Source organism: Tachypleus tridentatus, chromosome 6, assembly GCF_004210375.1.
Source record: "Tachypleus tridentatus isolate NWPU-2018 chromosome 6, ASM421037v1, whole genome shotgun sequence".
Lineage (NCBI taxonomy): Eukaryota > Metazoa > Arthropoda > Merostomata > Xiphosura > Limulidae > Tachypleus > Tachypleus tridentatus.
The window spans coordinates 98,786,531-98,809,686 of record NC_134830.1 but is presented as its reverse complement, the minus strand read 5'-3'; the positions used below and the strand labels follow the sequence as shown (position 1 = coordinate 98,809,686).

At 33.4% G+C, this 23,156-nt stretch overlaps 1 protein-coding gene across 1 annotated transcript; it reads left to right on the top strand.

Annotated features, from left to right (window-relative positions):
* Positions 1 to 491: 491 nt before the first annotated feature.
* On the top strand, positions 492 to 23,156 carry LOC143253157 (uncharacterized). The gene is made up of 4 exons (XM_076506516.1): positions 492 to 1,301; positions 9,497 to 9,680; positions 15,145 to 15,290; positions 22,166 to 23,156. The coding sequence occupies exons 1-4, from the start codon at positions 1,232 to 1,234 to the stop codon at positions 22,507 to 22,509; spliced, it is 744 nt and encodes a 247-aa protein (XP_076362631.1). The 5' UTR covers positions 492 to 1,231; the 3' UTR covers positions 22,510 to 23,156.

Genomic DNA, 23,156 nt, shown 5'->3' with positions numbered 1-23,156 from the left:
TACGATATCTGCCTAAAGTTAGAAACAAACATTAGAGAAAAATAGGATATTTCTATTATCATAAAGGTAAATTATTCGTTTTATTTATTGCTATAATTGTTATATTATAAATATGTCTGTAATAATCTACGTTGTAATAATTTAAGGCTTTTAAGTAAGATGCTTTATCGTCGTATACTCTTGCTATATAGCCTAAAATCCTATACATGTAGCTTGACACTGACTAATGGCATTTCACTTTATCTCATTTCCGAAAACACAAAGAACGTCATTCTTAACTGCACATTTAACACTTAAATGGTTAACATTTTCTTAAAATGTAAGTAAATTCATAAACTGAGCAACAACAAGAATTCTTTAGGTTTCTTAATCTTCATCTATTATTTGGAAACGAAGTAATTAAGAGTTAACTTTTAAATTTATCAGACAGCCCCTAAAAAGAGTAAAAAAGAAAGAAGAGAGAGAGAGGTATTTCTATGTTTATCATCAAGCGAAATTGTCAAAGAGGAAAACGAGGTAGCGGAGCTGACGACTTGCACGCGCTTACAGCACGTGGTAACTCTCTCCAGACAAACGTAGTTGCTATGCCTAGTCGTACTCGAGTCATGAAAAAAGTTAGGCATGATTTTCTTGGAAGCATATGATTCATTACGTACAGTGAGTTAGTGTAGTTCCCCACAAGCATACTTTTAACCTCGTGAAAACTTCGACATCATTCCAGTAAAGTTGGGAATAAAAAATGCACTTTTTACGGGCACGTGGATCTTCAAATTATATTCGAAAGGTTTGCTATTAAGTGAGAAATATTCAAGATAATAGTGAAACGAGTTTTCATAGTCTGAGATAATAAGTACCATTATCAAAAGATTTTACTATCGTTTTCAGGTTGTTGAGTACCATCCGTGTAAGACCTTATTGTCACGTACGAATTAACCAAAAATAGTATTAAAACGTTTTCTGGACAACTATAGAATAAGCCAGTAACCTTGTTAAAACGGACTACCTAGTCTAACACCGAAAGGTAATTTAATTGAATTCCAGTGTTAAAACCAAAACAGATCAGCATAAATACTTATTACCGATGTTCACGATTTGGCGAACATTGCTGTTAGCAGAATCATGGACAAAACGTTTCAGTAGCCAAATCAATACAAGATTTGCACTTGACACAGCCAGAGGAAAGTTTAATACTATGAAACACAAATATTTTCCTCACTGAATACCTAAGAAAATGTTCGTGAAGACACTTGGAGAGAGATATCGAAGGGTTTTCGTTTCCATCTTAAGTTTGATGTGTGCTGGTGAGTTTTTTTAGTTTTTAATCTAAATATTTGTAAAATAGAGCGCCTTTCTGCTTTGTGGTTTAAGATTCGTAACGTATATCCAGTAATGACTGAATTCAATCTTAGTAAAATACACCTTTCTTATTTTTAAGTCTTTACTAGTAAATAACCTTTCTGTTGTGTTGCTTAAGCCTTATAACGTGTATTTTAGTAAAGTACAGCACCTTTCTGCTTTGTGGTTTAAGACTTGTAACCTTGGACCGGTAATGATTAAATACAATTACAATACTTTTCACCATGATTGCTGAACTAGAAAAAAAATGTATTCTCTAACAATGTCAAAAAGATTAGTTTAAATAACTTTCTTTGAGATATTTTGAAAAACGCTATGATTTTTTTGTTTGGTTTTTAAGCACAAAGCTATCTGTGTTATAACTACCACAGTTATTGAAACCGTATTTGCACTTGTAAGTCCTTAGACTTACCATGAATAGCCAGGAGTAATATTTTTTCTTTGTTTACAGTTTGTGCATAAACCTATACAACGGGTATCATCACATGGGTGTTCATAATTTTAAACTTATAGACCAGTAATGTGTTTCGACTGTTGCTCTTATAATGCGTCCACAATCCCAAAGCGTGGAGCGAATCTTTGCGACAACGGGATGCTAACAAAGACTTCTTGTGAGTCATTTTTCAGGCACACTAATCAGGAGGTCAAGTCTGGCCCCAACTATAATTTTCCTCATGTAATTTTCTAGATAGCATATTCAAACGTGTGTGTGTTTTTTTTATAGCAACGCCACGTTGGGCTATCTGCTGTGTCCACCGAGGAAAATCGAGCCCCTGATTTTAGCGTTGTAAATCCACAGACCGCTGTTCCAGCGGTGGACATATCCAAATTAATGGTAGCCCCGTAAGTTTCACGAATTACAACGCTAATATTGGGGGCTCGATTCTTGGCGGTGAAAAAAGTAGAGTTAATTCAATATTTTAGTTTTATTCTAGAAGCGAATATGTGAATTATAACGTTTCTATTGAACAAAAAATATTTCATAATTATATGAAAATTGTTCTATGTCATATTTACAACAACGTGTATCTAGAGTATTTTGTATTATTCTGTAAAACTATAAGCTGTACAAGTACCTGACATAGCAGTAACCAGTTTAGCCGAATTTCGCAAAAGCAATCACAAAATACGTTCCTAAAATGTTGCGAGCGTTGTATTCTCTTAAAGGAATATGCCATTAGGGTTAATATACCCTTTGTGCTTATACCATCTGCGGCAATCACTTGTGAACGTCGTATAAGCTTAGCAATGTTGTCTTATATTTTATTACGATGAATAATCTAGGAGCTCTAAACGTTTAAAGATACTGAACTATTTCTTCTTTTGAAAAGTCAAACAGCTCATCAAAAGTAAACAAATAAATAGATAAATCTAAGTTCTTCTTGGATTTAAACCAGGTCATTTTTAATGAGATCAAATTCTGAAATAAAAAAAAAGTTTTATATCCTGGAAAAGAGAACAGTTTTAAAGGAAATAGAAGCAAAAATAGAAAACTCCACAATGAAAAATTATACTAACCTTCGTGTAATTCTCAGTACTGAATTATTCTGGATCTAGATATCTTTTTTCACAGCAAAATAATTAATTCGTAAGAGGTTTTAATAGAAAATGTTTTGTTATATAAAACAACATACAAGTTTGAGGGTATTCATTAAATGTTAATGGTCAAAAACCGAAACAGGGTAGTTTATTTACCGAAAATAATTATATAAACATATTTTGCTGAAAATGAATTATTTTTTCACAATTATACTTATAAACCATTTATTTTATAATCAAAACCTCATGATTTGTTAAAAAAACTTTATTAAAATAAGTGATTTACTTCTAATAAAATAATTATTATGTAAAAGGGCTTTATCAGGAATGGATGGTTTATTTGCCACACAATACCTAGAGTGTAATAAGCTTTTGTTAAAACTGGATTGTTTATTTAAAATCTAATATAAGGACTTCATCGCAATTCTATTATGTATTTGTGACCCAATATCTATTATGTAGAAATTTTGTCGAAAATAAATAATTTACTTATTACCAGATAAGTGACACATGAACGGTTTTCTTTTTGGAAATCATGACAAAGAGTAATTTGTTCATCGAAATGGTGTTTTAAATATCTCTTAAATTTGTCCTTAGAACATTGCAGTACTGTACGGTATTTCCTTTTAATGCAAAATCTGTGTAACAATTGAGTCACTAGTTATTGAAATGTCTGTAAATATTACAGTCAAAAATTTGAATTTCTTGTTCATGTTTCTGCTGCTTATGTGATAACTATAAGAATCAAAACAAGTGTCAACTAATTTCACTGAGGTGACACAGTTTCAAATGGAGTATCCGCTTTTATAAGTATTATTAATAACTAATAACAGATTTAGAAAATTATAATTCTAGTGTAAACAGTGTTATCATTACCCTTTGAAGTTAGCTTTCTTTCAGAAAATGTGGTGTTCCTTTAAAAATCTTAAGTGCAGCTTGAAAAAAAAAAGCCAATAATAGATAAATAATAAATATTACAGTTAGAACCTCGTTGTATTTAGAACTTGGTTACAATTACAACCTCCCTATGTCTATTTGTTTGTTTGATTGTTTGGAATTTAGCACAAAGCTACAGAATAGGCTACCTGTACTTTGCCCACCACGTGTATCGAAACTCGGTTTTTAGCGTTGTGTGTCCGAAAATATACCACTGTGCCAATGGGGGACGTGTCTGTTGGAACACTGCACTAAAAAAAACAAGTAAAGAAAAATTTTAAAAAAGAAGTAAATGTAGGTATGGCTAATATCAGTCCTTCAAAAACAAAACAAACAAGATAGTAGAGATGGCATTTACATTAACCGTACATAATACCACACGCAAGAATTAACACATAGCAATATACGTAACTATTCAATCTGTTAATATTCTACCACTTTACATGCTTGTACGGATGATGAATATTAGATTCCTGTTATCTTGCTTGCTTTGTTCTCGAATGATTGATATTAGCTATCCCTACATTAACTCAACCCATCCCTATGTGTGCTGTCACAGCCTGTGCTACTACTACCGGTAGTAGGGTAATGAGACAAAATGCATATGAAACAAAGTTGCGCATGTTACAGTTCAGCTTCCAGGATTTTCGCAAGATATTATTAACTTGTGGCTAAAAATTATAGATAACATAGCATAGGCCTGATGCCAAGGTGTCATGACAACATCACAAATATTGGCAATGATAAATAGCAACATTCGAAGAGGGGAAGAATCTGCCAATTTTAAGAAACAATCTATCTCCTGCGTCTCATTTGTATAATACAGACCAATAGGATGTAATTCACTTTGATAACATGTTTAGTATAAGTTAATGAACATGCTTTCATGCCGTCTGTACCTATTCAGTCTACAATACTTAATTCAGTGTTCACTTCAACTGAAATTGAGAATTTTAATTTTAGAATACATTACTTCTGCATTTGTAAATAATATTAAATTAAGAGTATCGACCACTTAAAAGTTTCATGTAAGAATTCGTCACAAAAATACACAAACACAAAAGTCGAATATAAATAACAAATTATTTATTTTTGCAGACATTAAATACATTTGAAGCACATTTAGATGTTCATATACAGATATTCCACATATAGTGGAAGTGACCATAGAAAGAAACATTTAATGTCAGTAGAACTACAAAAGGTTAATATTGTTAGAACTTTTCTACACATTAAACAGTAGTCTCGCAGAAAAATTATACAGATTTGCAATTTATTTGCAAAACACTAGGTCAGAGAAATAATATACTACTTTCAAACTGAAAAATACACCAACACATAACAGTCATTTTAAATTCTTATCTCGCTTCTGCCTCTGACAAATGTTGTTGAATTGACACAACCAATGAATGTCAACGATCTCTCCAGATAATCATAATACAGAGCTCACTGGTCAGACCTTAATTTATGTCGAACAAAATGTCTAGTTGACAAATATATTTATTGGAAACAGATGTTTTATTTATAACAAAACAGTTATTAGGTACAAAATGTTTATCAAAGTGAATGGTCTATTTATATTAACAGAAAAAACTAGCATTATTAGATTTTTATTGCAACAGAGCTGATTAGTTACACTTAAAATGTAAAACGTTTTCATTGAAATCGGATACTTTTTGAATACTTTACCATATATGTATATATATGGATAGTTGTGCAAACTGTGTTCATCTTTTGATGATCATTCCTTACATCGATAGACATACTGTGCATTCGTGTTCCACTTGTCTTTGATTGGCCCTGACATTCTGCTGATAGGATCTATGTCATATTTTAGTGTTTTGTTGCAGCTGTTAACCACTTTAGCTCTGTGAAAAATGACTTTCCCTTCTTTTCACTTTTCACATTAGCCCGAAGATTCGAATCCCAGTCTCACCAAACATGTTCGCCTTTTCAGCCATAGGGGTGTTATAATGTGACGATCAATCCCATTATTCGTGGGCAAAAGAGTAGCCAAAAAGTTGGCGGTGGGTGGTGATGACTAGCTGACTTCCTTCTAGTCTTACACTGCTAAATTAGGGATGGCTAGCGCAGATAGCCCTCGAGAAGCTTTGCGCGAAATTCAAAAAACAAACAAACAAACAAAAACTTTTCACAAGATGAACAGTGTAATATATCAACCACACTACATATGCCATATCCAGTACCAATGAGGACTTTTGTACAATGTCAAGCCTCATTAGACCGATTTGGATGTGACAAAGTAGTGCTCTAAGTGCTACATACGTCATCATTTACACATTAAGCCAGCGAATTGTAAATATTAGAATTTTTTAAAAATTAATTGACTTAGCGGTAAATAAGCTAAAAATCGAGCTTCAATACCCTTGTTAGGCTGAGCACAGATAGCCCAGTATTGCTTTGCACTTAAAATAAACCAAATAATTTACAATTCAGAATTCAAAGTAAGAATTAATAACACATTATTTATTTTATTTATATCTTAACAGTGGTGGCCTCTCCGATAGTACAGCGGTAAGTCTATGGACTTACAACGCTAAAATCAGAGGTTAAATTCCCTTCGTTTGGCTCAGCAGATAGCCCGATGTGACTTTGCTATAAGAAAAACACACAAACATACTTAAACTTAACAGTGGTTTTAGTTCATTATTATTAAATTTATTTTATTTAAATAAACATTAACACCATCTAAAAGAGCCGACGATGGTAAATCTTTGGAATTACAACGCTAAAATCAAGGGTTCGATTCCTCTCAGAAGACACACCAGATAGCCCGATGTGGCTTTGCTATAAGAAAAACAAACAGTATTTTCGTTCCTAGAACGGGTCAAGCAACCACAACGTAAAACAAAAAGATAACTATGTTATTAATTCTAATAGTTTAGTAATCAGATAAAAATTATCCCATTGTCAGACTGAATATAATATTGCGTTTCTGTGATTGTGGCTCACTTCTCACTTAAGGTTAGAGAAAACTTGTTATTAAGGAAGTGCTATTTGTGTATTTACAATGTACTCTTAAACATATTAAACTATTTCACTCTGCAACCTTTGATCGGCAGATTACGAATGGCAATCCTTGAACTGCAACATTCCAATTTCTTGATCATTTTATCCAGTCTATCCTTTTTTTTTTGCCACTAAAGGCTTTAGTAACATATTCATAAGAATGTAAGTTCCCCGTCAATATTCCGAGCTATATGCTGTACTACACAAACAGCAGATGTGATTCATTGTCAGCTGAAATGGCATATGAGAAAAGTAAAAGTAAACATTGATGGACTTACTCAAGCCAGTCTTTTCTCCCACACGGAATTGAAACTATGTGTTTTTGTGGTCTGTTAGCTACTGTGGAGTGTCTACCAGCCCTAGACCTGTGTGGTGTTCTTCTGGAAAAGTAAAGCTTATATTTATACAAATGTCAATGGAAGTTACATATAATAGACATGCATGTAGTTGGCATTGGTTTAGCCGATGTTGCCTGAACAAAAAGCCAGTTTGAGATAGCTACCAAACATAACAATGAAATAACTAGGCCAAGCAGATTAATCTAATATTGTATAGAAAAGTAGCAAAGGAGAACTTATACTGATTATCGAGAATATTCTAATATATAGATATGAGTAATAGTTGGATGACAGACTGTGCTATGTTATTGTTAGTCCTGGACCTTATGGTTTATACTGTGAAAAAGCCTGATTAGAATTAGTTGGTTGATCCAGTTCAAAAAGTTGAATTAAATCAGATTTTATAGATGCTATGAAAGTCTGACTGCGTATCTCGCCGTCTTGCATCATTTGCATTTCAAAACATATCCAAACCAAACTGCAATTGACTGCAAGGATATCCTCATTGATATTATGGTCATCCTGTTAATTCAAACTATATCCATATCAATAAGATTGAATAAAAATAAAACAAAGCACTAACAGCTTCTATTATCACTCTTCCAGCTGTATAGCTTTTAGAATCTCCTGTAACAAGCAGTGTCAAAACAATCTACCTGGTTTCACGGCACAGAAGTCTGAGTCAGTCCACAAGGACAGGCTTATTATAATCTTTCCTCAGTTGCTGGACCAACAATCGCAAGGAAGTTTATACCAAAATACTGATGTAAAAGAATTATGTTTTAGCTAAGGCCTTCTGGAGTACTGTAGACAAAACATTTCACATTATATTTACGCTTCAAATATGATGTGGTACAAACTGGTTAATCAATTGGCTAGTATAGTCGTAAGCAAGCACGATGTTGTTGTTTTTTTAGTAAACATTGTGGCAGGCATAAATTTACTGTTCCTTGCAGTTTTTAGACAGTGTCAAAACTGCTCATAGAACAGTAAAAATTGACTTCGAAATGAACCAGACTTCATTTTACTGATTCCTTTCTTGACCTGTAACCTCTCTAAGATGAAGATATATTCCATTTATGTAGGAAGATAACTACGAAGTTACAAAATATATTTCACGATGCGCGAAATTCAAAACAAACCAAATAAAACGTTAGTTTATTCTGGAAACATTGATCCTTAGTCCCAGAGATGATTTTAAATAGTTTTTTGTTTTATATTATCAAAAGACAAACACTTGTAGATGAGTGTTTGTTTTTGAATTTTGCGCTAAACTACACGAGAGCTATCTACGCTAGCCGTTCCTAATTTAGCAGTGTAAGACTAGAGGAAAGGCGGCTAGTTATCACCACCAACTGCCAACTCTTGGGCTACTCTTTTATCAACGAATAGTGAGATTTATCGTAACATTATAATGCCCCACGGCTGAAATGTTTAAGGTTTTAGCCTTAACCACGTGGCCATGTCGTGCCCAACCACTAACTTAACGCTCCCAGTGGCACAACGGTATTACTATTGATTTATAACGTTAGAAGCCAAGTTTCAATACCGGTGGTGGGAAAAGCACAAATAGTTTAAGATGTAAATTGAATGGTAATACAGTTAATATAATTATACAATGAAAGAGCTCTCACAAAAAATAAAACTAAGAAAATATCAACTATATTCAAAGGTTAATATATTTAAGAGGTCTTGTAGATTTTCTATAGGAAAATAGTTTACTGACCAGATATAAGAGGAATGGGCTGGAGTTCTGCAGTGTAGCATAGAGTTCTATTGCATAAACAGAAAAACAATATTAGATAACAAATTTTTTCAGGCAGACGTCTATAGAGGAAATGGTAAAATGTCGTATTAACTCTCAAGGAATTTCGCGAAGAACTCCGTACAACCAAATGGAAAAATCCTCTTCTCTATAACGTTACTACATTTAGCTTCTACTTTACGGTATTATTACACTTATAATAAAATAAATAAAAATTAAAAGCTTTTACCTGGATGTTTATTAGTAACAAGATATTATTATATGAAAAAGGTTTTTAACTATCTTGGATGGATTCAATATCCATAATGCAATGTTGTATCGAAAGTATACAGTGCGTAAGGTATTAATGGTAATAAACTTTTACTACCAGTAACAGCAACCTCTCTCTCTCTCTTTTTTTTTTTTTTAGACGTAACTTACAAACTCGAGCTTATCATGTGGAAATAGTCCAAAAGCCCCTAAAAAGCATTAATATTTGATTTGTGTTTTTAAATAATAGTTTTGCATACATTTCTTTTATCTATTTTTTAAGTACCTTGGGAAGAAGTGAACTGTTGTAGTTACCGTTCTCAAGAGCTCCAAAGATGTTTGAACATATTTCTTGAACGAGATTTACCACAAATCGAACCTTTCTTCATCAGGCGCCACTCACAACGTTATTTGTATAACAGAAGACAAGTCATCATGGATGGATTTGAACTGGATTTATTATGCAGGTTGAGTAGAGAATAAATGTAATTTTATTTATTCGTAATGTAATATTTTATCTCGTGTTTATGGCAAAACAATTAAGGCTATCTGCTGTTGTCCTTAATTGTAAACTAATAACCAATGAAGAAGGTTGGTTCCTACTAGCCACCGGTCTTGTTAAAGGATTGGCTGTCACTGTTATAAAGCAACCACAACTTAAAATGCGAGACATAATTCGCCAGCTCCTAAATCCAGGACCAGTATGTGCATCTGTGAATAAAGAACTTAATACTAACATTTGAAACCACTACTCCAACATAAATACAGTAACAAATGTTAAACGTATATGGGTGCCACAATATAAATATTCAAACTATAAGCACAACGTCATTTTAACAGCTACTTTATTTTTTCTAGACAAGTGTATTTTGGTTATGAGATTTGGTTACCTAGTAAAAGTATCCATTAAATAACTGCCTGTTAGTGTGTATTTAATATTAACTAATTATATTACAGATCGTAACTTCAAATGTAAAATAAGGTTTGGGTTTTAATCAATTATTCCAGTATAAATTTCTCATATCTACGGCATTCATGATGTCAAGTAACAAAAAAACAAAAACAAAATTTAGACAATTCTATTGAAAAATAAGCAATTAATGATTATATTTAGCGCAGCTATTTTGAGGTTTAAGGAAGGATTTGAGTTTCATGTACAGTGATTGAGTTTGACACATTTTTAAAGAATTTCATATTTTCCTTAGTATTGAAGCTGTTTCCATAAGTTTAAGCTTTATTTATAGATTAGACACGCCGATGTTGTTCGTATTCTTGGTCCTTAGGTCTACAATTTACGAGACACCACATTTAAGTACACCGAAAATACAAAAATCCAATGCAGGTATGTTGAACGTTTCACGTATTTAAGGTCGAAAGGCGTTGCTGTTTCCAGTTTCTTCCATTACCTTATTTATAAATTTTGAGATGTAATTGAAAACTTGCGAATTTATAGATTTTGAGTTTTCTCTAATTGTAAATCATTATTTGATATCCATGAGACATGTGCAGCTCTTGTTTATTGACTTTTTCGGTTGCCAGCTCTCTCCACTTTGTGGATGAGGGCATTGGTTCTGATTAACTTGAATGATTTTTGTAAACGTGGACACTACAAATGTTCTTCTGCACGAAGTTGTACGAATAATACCGAAAACTGTCTTATTTTAAATGTTGTGCCGTTCGTTTTACGTCGCTTACCAACCTCAGGTTTTGCGTATTCCATTTCAAAAAGAATGGTTATATACCACTTGTCAATGACCAAGCTTATGAATTAATACACGAGCCCAGTGTTTTTTTACATAAAAAACATACGCTCATTTATCACCAGACCACAGTTCCATAACCATTCTACCCTTGCAGGAAACAATACCTCTTCCACAGTCTCTAAACTAAACAATGTTCACATTTCGACATAACTGTTATAACCAACAACATATATGCAATATGTATATAAATACTAGAGGATCAATTCTAGTACGAAGTTTGTATTAAAATTATTGGACTACTGGTACACTGTTTAGCAAAAACACAAAACAAAATGAAACACCTGTACCACATGAACCAAAGTCCAAAAATCTTTGTACACATATGCAGCATTTTTAAGTGGAATACTAATATATATATATGCGTAAGAAGGTATATGTTTTAAATAGATAAACAGGTCATGTAGTAGGGCATGAACGAAAGAAAAATTTACTAAATAGAATATGAGCTGCAGTATTTAGATTCAAAGTAAAGAAGTGCAAAAACATGGTACGACTATAAATGAAATATGTCTTATACATAACAGTTTGTTTTTGTTTTGTACCAACACACTGTCTTTCTGGATAATCGCCATCTTTAACTAAAATATTGAGATTTTTTCCTGATTAAACTCCTAATAAAGCAGGCCCAACATGGCCAGATGTTAGGGCACTTAATTTGCAATCTGCGGGTCACGGATTCAAACCCTTATCGCTCTAAACGTGCTCGCCTCTTCAGCCATGGAGGCGTTGTAATGTCACAGTCAATCCCATTATTCGTTGGTAAAAGAGTAGCCCAAGAGTTGGCGGTGGATGGTGATGACTAGTTGCCTTCCCTCTAGTCTTACACTACTAAATTAAGGATGACTAGCGGAAATATCCCTCGTGTAGCTTTGCGCGAAATTCAAAAACAAACAAAACAATCCTAATACAGCACATTATAAGATAGTGATTTTTTAAAATTATATTTCCAAGAAGAGTAAAAAGCAGCTGTGTTTGTTTGTTTGTCGCGATGGCACTTGTTTTTATTTTTTATTCTTTAGTCATATCACTTTTTTTTACTCTCCTTTTAAAGTATTAATAAAGGGTCGGGTCCACTAAAACCAATAACTTAAATGGTGTAATACTTTATTCCTTTAGTGGGGCCCACCAGTGGCACAGTGGATGTCTGCGAACATACAACACAAGAAACTAGGTTTCGATATACGTGTTGTGCGTTACTACAAATACATAAACCCTTAGCGGGTTTCTTCATGAACAAGGCGTATTTAAACTTCAGGCCTAATTGTCAATTTTTAGGCTCCTGTACTGAAATAGTTGGAAGTGTATAATAATCAGTGAATTTTTTTAAAATTATCATATCAAGAAGTGTAAAAATCAACTGTTGTCATGTGTTTTTATGTAAATATATTGTGAGTATATGTGTTTAAGTCGTATTTATATATCATCTGAAACCCGTAATTATTTTCTTTTACGCGTGCACCCCAATAGCAAAGCGATATGTCTGTGGAGTTACAACGTTAGAAACCGGTTTTTGATACCTGTTGAGGGCAGAGCACAGATAGCCCATTGTATAGCTTTGTGCTTAACTTCAAAAAACCAACCTAAAGAAATAATTCTTTCAATCTATATATTATCGAAAATTAATGAAATTGTGGCAATGATTAGAAAAGTTAATAACCGTACATTATTATATAATGGGTAAACTCGTGCTTCGCGTACGAAGCGTTTTAAAAATTTAGGCCTAATTATCAATTTTTAGGTGTCCTTTGAAATTGAATTGAGATGTAATAATATTTCGTTATATATAAATCACGGAAAGTTAAAGGGGTAAATTAATGTTTCCTTGCGTGTTTGTTTATGTTTACTAAAGTGATTGTGTTTCAAGTTAATGTTATAAATATCATAGTTTATCATTCGTATGGATCAATGCACGTTAAACGTCGTTCACTTTTACACTCATATAAACATAAAAATACCACTACACAACCAAACAATATGAATATACGATTTCCATGTGAGCTTGCACTCATACACTCATGGACTGATTGACGAATATTGTTATTTTAATTACATAGATTATGCACACATGTAAAATTACTGTGTCTCAGGCAGTTAAATGTATATATTTATACAAGCATAATTTTACGTGGGGAGAGAAACTTCTTGAAACAACTTTGTATGTTCAGAGATTACGTAAAATAAAACGTCGTGTACTTAAATTCCTTGCGCAACTTTCGCCATGAGAGTTAGTTGGTCAAAAATGTCGCTTATTTGTATGGATATTTAGGTTTGATGGTTAAATACAAGGGGCAAAATCAAATGAATATTGGAAGTTTTTGTGTATAGTAGAATATCAAGAAATTCTGATACAGTGTCATAACAAAAAATAACAATATTTCTTAAAAGTATGTTACCGCAGGGCTGGAATTCAATCGTCGCGACCTTGTTATTTTTATTTCACGTTCTGTTACCATACTTAGTTGTAACCCTTGGCAAAAAGTTTGCCAATTAGGTCAAAACTTTCAAGCGTAATTGTTAACATACTTCTCACGCTAATTTTTTTTGCTCTTTTTTTTCAGTAAAAGAAGTGCTTATGTTGAAAGTGCTATAAAAACTAGCCTCTTTAAGGTTTTGTTTGCTTTACGCAGAAAGATGTAGCGGCAGAACAAATGATATTTTATCTCTTAAAGCTGATGGAACTTCCATATGTTTTGTAGCTTGCTAACTTTACATGTATTTATTTCTAAACTAATAAATACCTTTGGAGAAATACCATATATAGTTCGTTCAAAATAAAACTCATGAGTGGTACGTAAATGAAATATCACCTTAATTTTAAAATATAACGCAAAATGTTAAGTATATTATGGATTATTGAAAAAAATATTATTTATATATGTTATTTTGATATGATACATTATTTAGTCAAGAAAAATATTTACGATTTATCATATAATAATATTCTGATATCAAATGGAAGTTGTAAAAAAGACGATTTAGATTTTATTTTAAATGTGTAAATTATAATGTTAAACGTGAATGTTTGATATATGGTTGCATATAATATAGCAACGCTTTACAATATAATTGACCAACCATATAATTATACAGTTTAACATTACACAAATATTTAATATAAAAGTAATGCATAATTTTTGTTGTAGTTTAGTTCACTTAAATATTCTATTAAAAGTTATTTTATGAAAAATAATTATCATAAAAAATTCCATTTAAAATAGACTTAAATATATTTTTATTGTCATATGTGTTTTGTGTATACTGTATTTTATATATTTGGCAAAGCTATAAGATTACCTGCCGCCAATCCTACTTTTGAACTATTAACTTTAGATAAGGCACTTAATCAGCAGCATTCTAACATTCACACTGAGGGAATGACTGTCACTTTTATAACACACGACGTAAAATGCAGGGAATTTGGTTTGAAACCAGACTGGTCAACTCTAAAATCCATAAATCTAATAATACACACGATGTCAGTCCGTATCCTACACACACACACATATTCACACATGCGAATAGTATTTTTAGTAATTATAGAAACATTAAAGAAATTTATATGAAAAGCAGGGAACTTTTAAAGTCCCTGGTTATTGTGAGTCATCCAATAAAGTAGAAAATGTCATAAAAGTATAAAGCTTATAGAAACACAGGCAGGCAGTTATACTATGCCCAGTATTAGTAATGAGACTCAATTTGGTGTAATATTCCACAACAGTACATTAATAAACTATGTGGCATCATTAAAACATCGACGATATCATTTAAAATTCTGAAACTTTCATAAGTGTTAATTTTTCCTCATTCTTTGTATAAAGAATAGTTTAAACTATTAAAGTTAAAGTGCATCATCTTATTTTTGTACGTATCATATGTATAGCTAAAGTGCTGGCATCTTTCCACAACTTTTTTGTACTTGCTAGGTACATAGTCTAAGTTTTGGCACCTTTCCAAAACTTCATTTTGTGCTTGCTTCGTGTATATTTAAAATTTTCAAATAGAGTAAGAGAATAATTTGACGTCTAATAAGTATGCGTCGAGTTTAATTTTAAGCAGTAAAGTTTAAAGGCAAAATAAATATATACCAAGGGATAAATATTCATAGGCTACTAATAAACAATTATTAACAGCGGTTACGTTCTTCAATATTATTATTTTTTTATTACAGAAGAGCTCAAGAAATGATTGAATGTTACTGGCCAGTCCTCAACGAATGTATACTTTTTAATGACTTTGACTATTTCCTGCGAGTGATACAGAGTATTGCCAAAACCAAGACGCTTTTGTGTGAGAATAATAAAGCAAATCTCAAAGGTAAGTTCCTATATTAAACTTTTAGCATAATAATAAATTATTTTCATGATTCTTTATAGTGAATATCTGAAAAAGCAGAGTTTCTGTCTATAACTTCTAGCCCGGCATGGCCAGGTGGTTAGGGTGTTCGACTAATAATCCGAGGTTTGTGGGTTCAAATCTCCGTCACACCAAACATGCTCGCCCTTTCAGCCGTGGAGGCATTGTAATGTGACGGTCAATCCCACTATTCGTTGGTAAAAAAGTAGCTCAAGAGTTGGCGGAGGGTGGTATGACTAGCTGCTTTCTCTTTAGTCTTACACTGCTAAATTAGGGACGGCTAGCGCAGATAGCCCTCGTGTAGCTTTGAGCGAAATTCAAAAACAAACAAACAAAGCAGAGTTTCTATCTATAAGTTCTAGCCAGGCATGGTTAGGGTGTTCGACTACTAATCCGAGGGTCACGAGTTCGAATCCACATAACACCAAACATGCTCGCCCTTGCAGCGGTGAGGGCGTTATAAGGTGACGACTCAATGAGAGACGGTTAACGCCAATATCCCTGGTGTAACTTTGCGCGAAAATTAAAAAACACACAAGTTATTTATAAGTTTAACTAATGTTCATGGATTATTCTGTTAGTGAAAAAACGAGTCTGAAAAATAGTACTAAATTTCTATTCAAACATTGGTAATAATCTTGGTTTGTCTTTTTATTTGTCGTTTCTTATTGTCCTATTTGCACTGTGACTACCGCGAATATTCTTAACGTTATAAACCTCAGACCTGTCGCTGAAGTAACGGGAGGCAAATAGTTAGGACTAGAAAAAATATTATGATTTATATACAATGTATGATAAATTAATATATAAAGTAGAGAAAATAATTATGAAAACACACAAGAGATTGATTAACAAGAGTCATAAACAACAGATAAAGGCAACTAGAGGGTGCATCTCTTAGTGGTGAAGACATTATTATAGCAAATACAAGTTTGTTTTGGAATTTCGCACAAAGCTACTCGAGGGCTATCTGTGCTAGCCGTCCCTAATTTAGCAGTGTAAGACTAGAGGGAAGGCAGCTAGTCATCACCACCCACCGCCAACTCTTGGGCTACTCTTTTACCAACGAATAGTGGGATTGACCGTCACATTATACACCCCCACGGCTGAGAGGGCGAGCATGTTTAGCGCGACACGGGCGCGAACCCACGACACTCAGATTACGAGTCTCACGCCTTACGCGCTTGGCCATGAGCAAATACAAAAGAAAAGCGAATAAGACAATGCACTAATAATTTTTATGTTCAACTTATGTTTCACTGTGTTTTTATGATGCTATACAGTTTATCAAAACACACGTTTGGAATATTGTTTCAAATATCTTTATTACTTCTCACAGTTCAGCCATGTTGTTTGGTACCCTTTTTTACTTTCTTAATGTCTTCATAAATAAATACAGACTCAATAACTTTATATTAGAAACTTTGTGTTTTAAATATTTTGTTGGCTTCTGTATCATCAGATTATCATTTCAAAACATTTGGTGTTGCTTGGAGTCGTTGTCTTCCTGGAAGATGAATCAACGCTTTATGAGTTGTTTTACAGAGGGAAAGACATGATGAATCAGGATCTTCCTGTTTTTGTCAGTAGTCATAGTGCCATCAGTTTTATATAGATCAATACACCGTTAGTTGTGATGTAACCTCAGACTTGTATTAATCCACTATTTTATTTCACTGTTTATATTGTACATTGAGTATGACATTTTTCTTCTCTCCACCAGCAAGTAAGTTACTGATGAGTGGTGCCAAACAATTTGAACATGGACTCATCTGTAAAGAGCACACGTCTTCAACTTTGCCCATTCTATTGTTTTTAACCTTTCGATTTTCTTCTCAGCATCAACTTCGTCAGTCACGCGTTCACCTTATATTAATATGTATCTTTCTGTTTTCAAAGTACCACTGTATTTGATCATCGTCCATCTCCTAACGTCACTTGTGGGGACACTAATTTTTTCTGTTTTAACAACTTCTATTATTAACAGTCCCAGTTTGAGGTACATTACGCACAGTCTTGTACACGGGACCTAATGAAACATAGCATTGTACCGAGATCTTTCGCATGGAGTATCGTTGATCACAAAATACTTCTTATTTTAAAATGTTTATTATCGAAATTTCAGTCATGTAAACCATGACTGATTTACCACTACTGCTACAACTGTAAATACTATGGTTGCTTCTATTTCTTTAAGTTTAATACTGGAGTGACACTTTCTAGTTATTTGTAAAATAAGTAATTACAATGTAACCTATCAACCTGCGACAATAATCTGATACACTTCATTTCCACAGGACAAAAGAGTGTGTGTGTTTTCTTATAGCAAAGTCACATTTGGCTATCTGCTGAGCTTACCGAGGGAATCGAACGCCTGATTTTAGCGTTGTAAAGCCGTCGACTTATCGCTGTGCTAGCGGGAGGCGGACAAACGAGTGATTTGTTTGTAGTGTTTATTTTTATGCACTTTTCTAGACAGTTCCATAGCTATTTTCAATATTATAATATCATGCTATATAGTAACAAATTTGCGCTCTTGTCAAGACAAACAAAAATTGCAATACATATATATACCAATTATAAAAATAAAAGGTATAACAGAGTGAAATCATTTAAATAGTGTTTGTAATATCTTGTCTCTTCAGTTGGCCCGGCATAACCAGTGGGGTTAAGGCATTCGACTCGTAATCTGAGGGTCTCGGGTTCCAGTCCCCGTTACACCAAACATGCTCACCCTTTCAGCCGTGGGGTGTCATAATGAGACGGTTAATCCCACTATTGGTTGGTAAAAGAGTAGCCCAAGAGTTAGTGGTGGGTGGTGATGAATAGCTGCCTTCTCTCTAGTCTTACATTGCTAAATTATGGACGGCTAGCGCAGATAGCCCTCGAGCTGCTTTGCGCGAAATACATACAAATAAACCGTCTCTTCAGTTATTTACGAGGAACGCTGGTGCCTGTTTTAATTCAGAACTTATTGAATCCATATACTTAGTAACTGTCCACGGCTATTTTTTTTGTGATGATTATGTGAGGATACCAGAATTACCTTGAATAAATGGTGAAGGTAGGTTCTTATTTTTGGACATTTATTGTTTTTAAAGCTACACATTTGTTAATATTAAGCTAATCCACAATGCCAATAAACAATTGAAATGCTTGTATAAGGTTAAAGTCTTGCTTTATATCAGCTATTGTGAAAGAGTTGGTACAAAGGAGGACAAAACAAAATCCATTTAGGTTTTCAAAAATCCAAAAGCTCAGTTTTATAATTAGAGAATGTACAAAGAGTAATTTACCTAAACTTAAAACAAGAAGTGGTAAATCATATAAATATGTTTCCACAGCTTCCAATATTGCGAGAACGATATTCAAAAGGGAACTCAAATAGCTTGACAAACTTAAGAAACAAGAGGAATACATTTAGGGGACCCAATTACATTTTACGTGTCGAGATGCACCTTTTGTAGTCACATCATTGAATAAACTCTTTGTAATAGACACCCCCTAGTACAGCGGTATGTCTACGGATTTACAACGCTAAAATCAGGGGTTCGATTTCCCTCGATGGGCTCATCAGATAGCCCGATGTGGCTTTGCTGTAGGAAAAACACACACACTCTTTGTAATTTAGAGTAGATGTGATACAAGAGCACTTAACATTTGCATCTCTCACTATAACACGAAAAAAAAAAATTTGGTTGTGATCATCTTATGCTCATCTGCCATAAAATATGTTATTTTCAGGAAAAAATACTTGTTTGACTGGTGGCAAAAAAAAAAGGAATAGCAATAATTCATAGAAATAATTATATAATTTATTTTTTATCTTCGTTTGTTTATTGTCGTTGTGTATTTATTAAAAGTGTTTTAAGCCGTAAGGTTGTATTTGATAATATTTTAATATTATTTTTTGTAACACATAGGCTAAGGGACGGGGACCCCTTAGGTTCAGGTACAGCCATCCTCATGGCCTGAACTAAAACTAAATTGTTCATCTGCGACATTAATTAATGCAAGTTCCATAGCCAACTGTACATCTTTTAACATTATTTATCTGCGTTGCTTTAACCTAATCCACATATCCTCATCCACTATACTATAGCATCTACATGGAAGCGAAAAGCCACTATTTTACATGGAGCAATCACTGAAGACAAACCAGGGAAGTATTTTCATATCTGCCATATATTCGGTTAATGTCTCATATCTGTATTTTGGTCCCGAAGTTTGCTTTGGAAACTTACTTCTGGGGGTTACTCCAAACCTGTTCGATGAGGTAGCCACCAGTGCTTGATAGCTTTTACAGCTCTAAACTAGAAAGTTTCTTAGCTGGTCCTTTTAAAGGAGCAGAAAAATGAATAACTCTAGAAATTATTTAGAATTGAGCCTGATATACCTTCCATGGTACCTTTCTATCATAATCTATTGGTTTTCCGATTGGGAGATGTTTTTCGATCAGGCTGCTAAACTTCTATAAATTTGTGAAGTCGTGTTACAGCTGAAGTAATACAGGAAGAGAAATCATAGATGGCAGAACAGTAGCGGTTAATAAGTTTAGACAACATGGAGTCTCCTATTTCATATTTCATAGTTAAAGGTGATTGAGGATGTAAATCAAACTTTGTCATGTGCATCGAGAAATATGATTTGATTGACTTTCATATTAGCCAGTCTAATTTCCGTATAGTTTTATTTATCACTGATCGACTTTGCTGTGATTTAGTTTGATTGTAATAATCTTTCTACATTCTTTTATATTTTTTTTGTACAATTTCAACTTTTGCTATTTTAATCTTTCTGTAATTTTCAGTCACATTTATCAATCAAGTCTTTAATCACAATTATGTCTTTTCTCAATTTTTCTTTGGTTCTCACATCTATTTTTTTAACACGTCTCTTAACTTCCTTTCTTCGTATCTTTTTCTTTTCTCTCTTCCTGGTAATTTACTTCTTATTTCCACTGTTTTATCATGCAACAGTGTTCATTGAAATATATTTTAGACGTTGTTTAACAAAGTAGGTTTGTTGGTTAAATCTAGTTAGTGTAAAAACAACGTAACAAAAACAGCTATTCGGCGAACGTTGAAGTGAAAGTTATACGTATTTTGCTCAGAATCTCTGCCTCCTATTAGCTGTAACCAATAAATGTATACCAAGTGGTCGCTCGCCTAAAACCCAAGAAACATGGAGAGGTGGGCTTGGTTTACCCTGAGGTTTATTGATGCCTCAGCTCAAGATAGAAACTTGAGATCTGGCATTTTACTGCATTAAGTATTATTTGTATTTGTGTAAAAGTACAAGAACAATTATTTCGCTCAGAATTTGCCTATATTCAAACTACGGAGCACGCCATAGAACTAAGATAATTATGACAGCTTTTTAAACAGCTGCTCTAATATAATCACAGTAACAGAAAGTGGATGTTATTTAATTATTTTAACAGAGGTAAAATTTATAGGAAGAATTTTTCAAACTAAATAACATTCTCTTTTGTACAAGTAAAAATGTTAAAAACGTGTTTTTAAAGAAACACCAAGTTTCTCTAGATTTCATTAGCATCACTGGAGGGCAAATTATCAGTCTCTTCGTGTGTCAGATAGAGAACTTCAAATGTGTATATTATTTTAAACTACAAACATATTATTTAAGAACACAATGGAAACGATCGAAACATTAAACATTCACGAGCAGTGATGTACGCTCAGTTAGGGCAGTGTGAACTTAAGGAATGTCAACCCTTAAGGTATAAAACAATTAATACTTTTTATGCTGACGGTCGATGTGATGACGGTCAGTTCCAACACGAAATTAATACTTCTGGGACTCAAAGCCTCGTCTAATACACAATTGAATCAAAAACCTCAAAACAGCTTTTGTTTAAGTTTATTAAGTCACGATAGACACTCTTGTCTTTTGTGAAAGATACAAAAACCAATACTTGATCGAGGCCAACCTGTTCTCACTGACGTAATGAAATGACGTAAATCGAGAATAAAGTTATCCTATTTGGGAAACATCGATATCAACTTTTGTAATCAGCACTTCCGAAAAATCCCACGTGGAAAAATAAAGTTATTGATAATTCGCGAAATACACTGCATATTTAGTGAAATACATTGCATATTTAGTGAAATTTTGTTCTTATCCAGAAAAACGTTTTATCCGCTAAAATTCCTTGAATTCTAAAATAGGTTATTTTTAGATTTCGTTTTTCTAGCACAAGGTTATCAATCTGGCTTCGCGTTTAATAGTGTTTTGAGTTAGCATGTTTTATGTCACCTACAAACTATTTCGGCCTGGTATGGCCAGATGGTTAAGTCACTTAAGTCGTAATCCGAGGGTCGCGGGTTCGAATCCCCGTCGCACCAAACACGCTCGCCCTTTCAGCCGTGGGGGCGTTATAATGTGACAGTCAATCCCACTATTCGTTGGTAAAAGAGTAGCCCAAGAGTTGGCAGTTGGTGGTGATGACTAGCTGCCTTCCCTCTAGTCTTACACTACTAAATTAGGGACGGCTAGCGCAGATAGCCCTCGTGTAGCTTTGTGCGAAATTCAAAACGAACTATTTCTTATAAGTAATATGCTACGATTGTTTAAACAAATAATGTATAAGATGATATTTTTCGCTTTATATTTTTACTTTGATGATTATATGCAAATAATGTGGGAATAAAAATATAATCACCATAGGCTGCATAAAGTTATTTAAAAATATAGTTCAGTCAACGTTGTAGTACTGTTACCTGCAGTGTTACATTTGAAGTTTAACAGATAATAAATTATATGTAACACGAATAGAGTCTACTAACTCTGACAGTTTAAACGTTTTTTTCCAGATCTCCTCTCCAGTGGATCCTGTTTACAAGCCGTTAGAGAGCAGTATTATGAGTGTGAACGGTATGTTGGAAACTGGCCTTTATCCATTATCAGAATCCTTCGGCTTGAAGAAGGACCTCAAGCTTGCTCTGCTCTTTTTCAGCATAAAAACTGTTTATTACGTAGACTCGAGCACAGTTCCTGCGGCGCTCCAGCCTACTTCGTGTTCAACGCTACGATGGAAACGTGGCTAGGTGAAATATGTAATAAGCAAACTGTAGCGCAACCGAACACCTTCGGAGTCATTTTAATAGCTACTTTTGTTGCGGTGAGAGCACTAAGAGTTACTTTAAATAAGCTGTGAGAGGAAAAATCAGAATCAGGAAATATTATAAAAACTAGAAGTATAAATACTGTATAACTCAACAGGCAGATGCAGTTCAACAGAAACTTCTAGTCTAACATATAAGTTTCTTTCACGTACATAATATTTTACTTATATTTCTCTCATCTCTTTAATACGAGTTTCATTGCGTTAAGCAATCATAAAATTCATCTCTTTGGTGGTAAGTTGTACTATTAATACTTCCGATAAAATCAGCAGAAGTGACAGAGATGGTGACTGTCTAAACTCTGTTAATATTAGAAAAAAGACCGTGCAAGACGGATTATGAAATTTTATCAAAGAATGGTTGGATAAGAGAATCAATTCAAATAATATTATGAATAAAAAATTGTTTTGCTTCATTTTGAAATGAACGGAATATGAAAATAGTTGCAAAATATATTATGGCAAGCCGTCCCAGCTTTCAAACCTTTGACATTAAAATTGAAAACTTAAGATTAGAGCACCGGCGTAAGTATAGTATGAAAGACTGATGTCATTTCTCATCGTTAAATAATAGACTGAAGAGTAATGACAAATTATTTTGTGAAGGATACACTCATGAGCTTCGGAAATTATGACTATTGTATGTGTCAACAAAAGAACTAATAAAAATTAAAAATTTA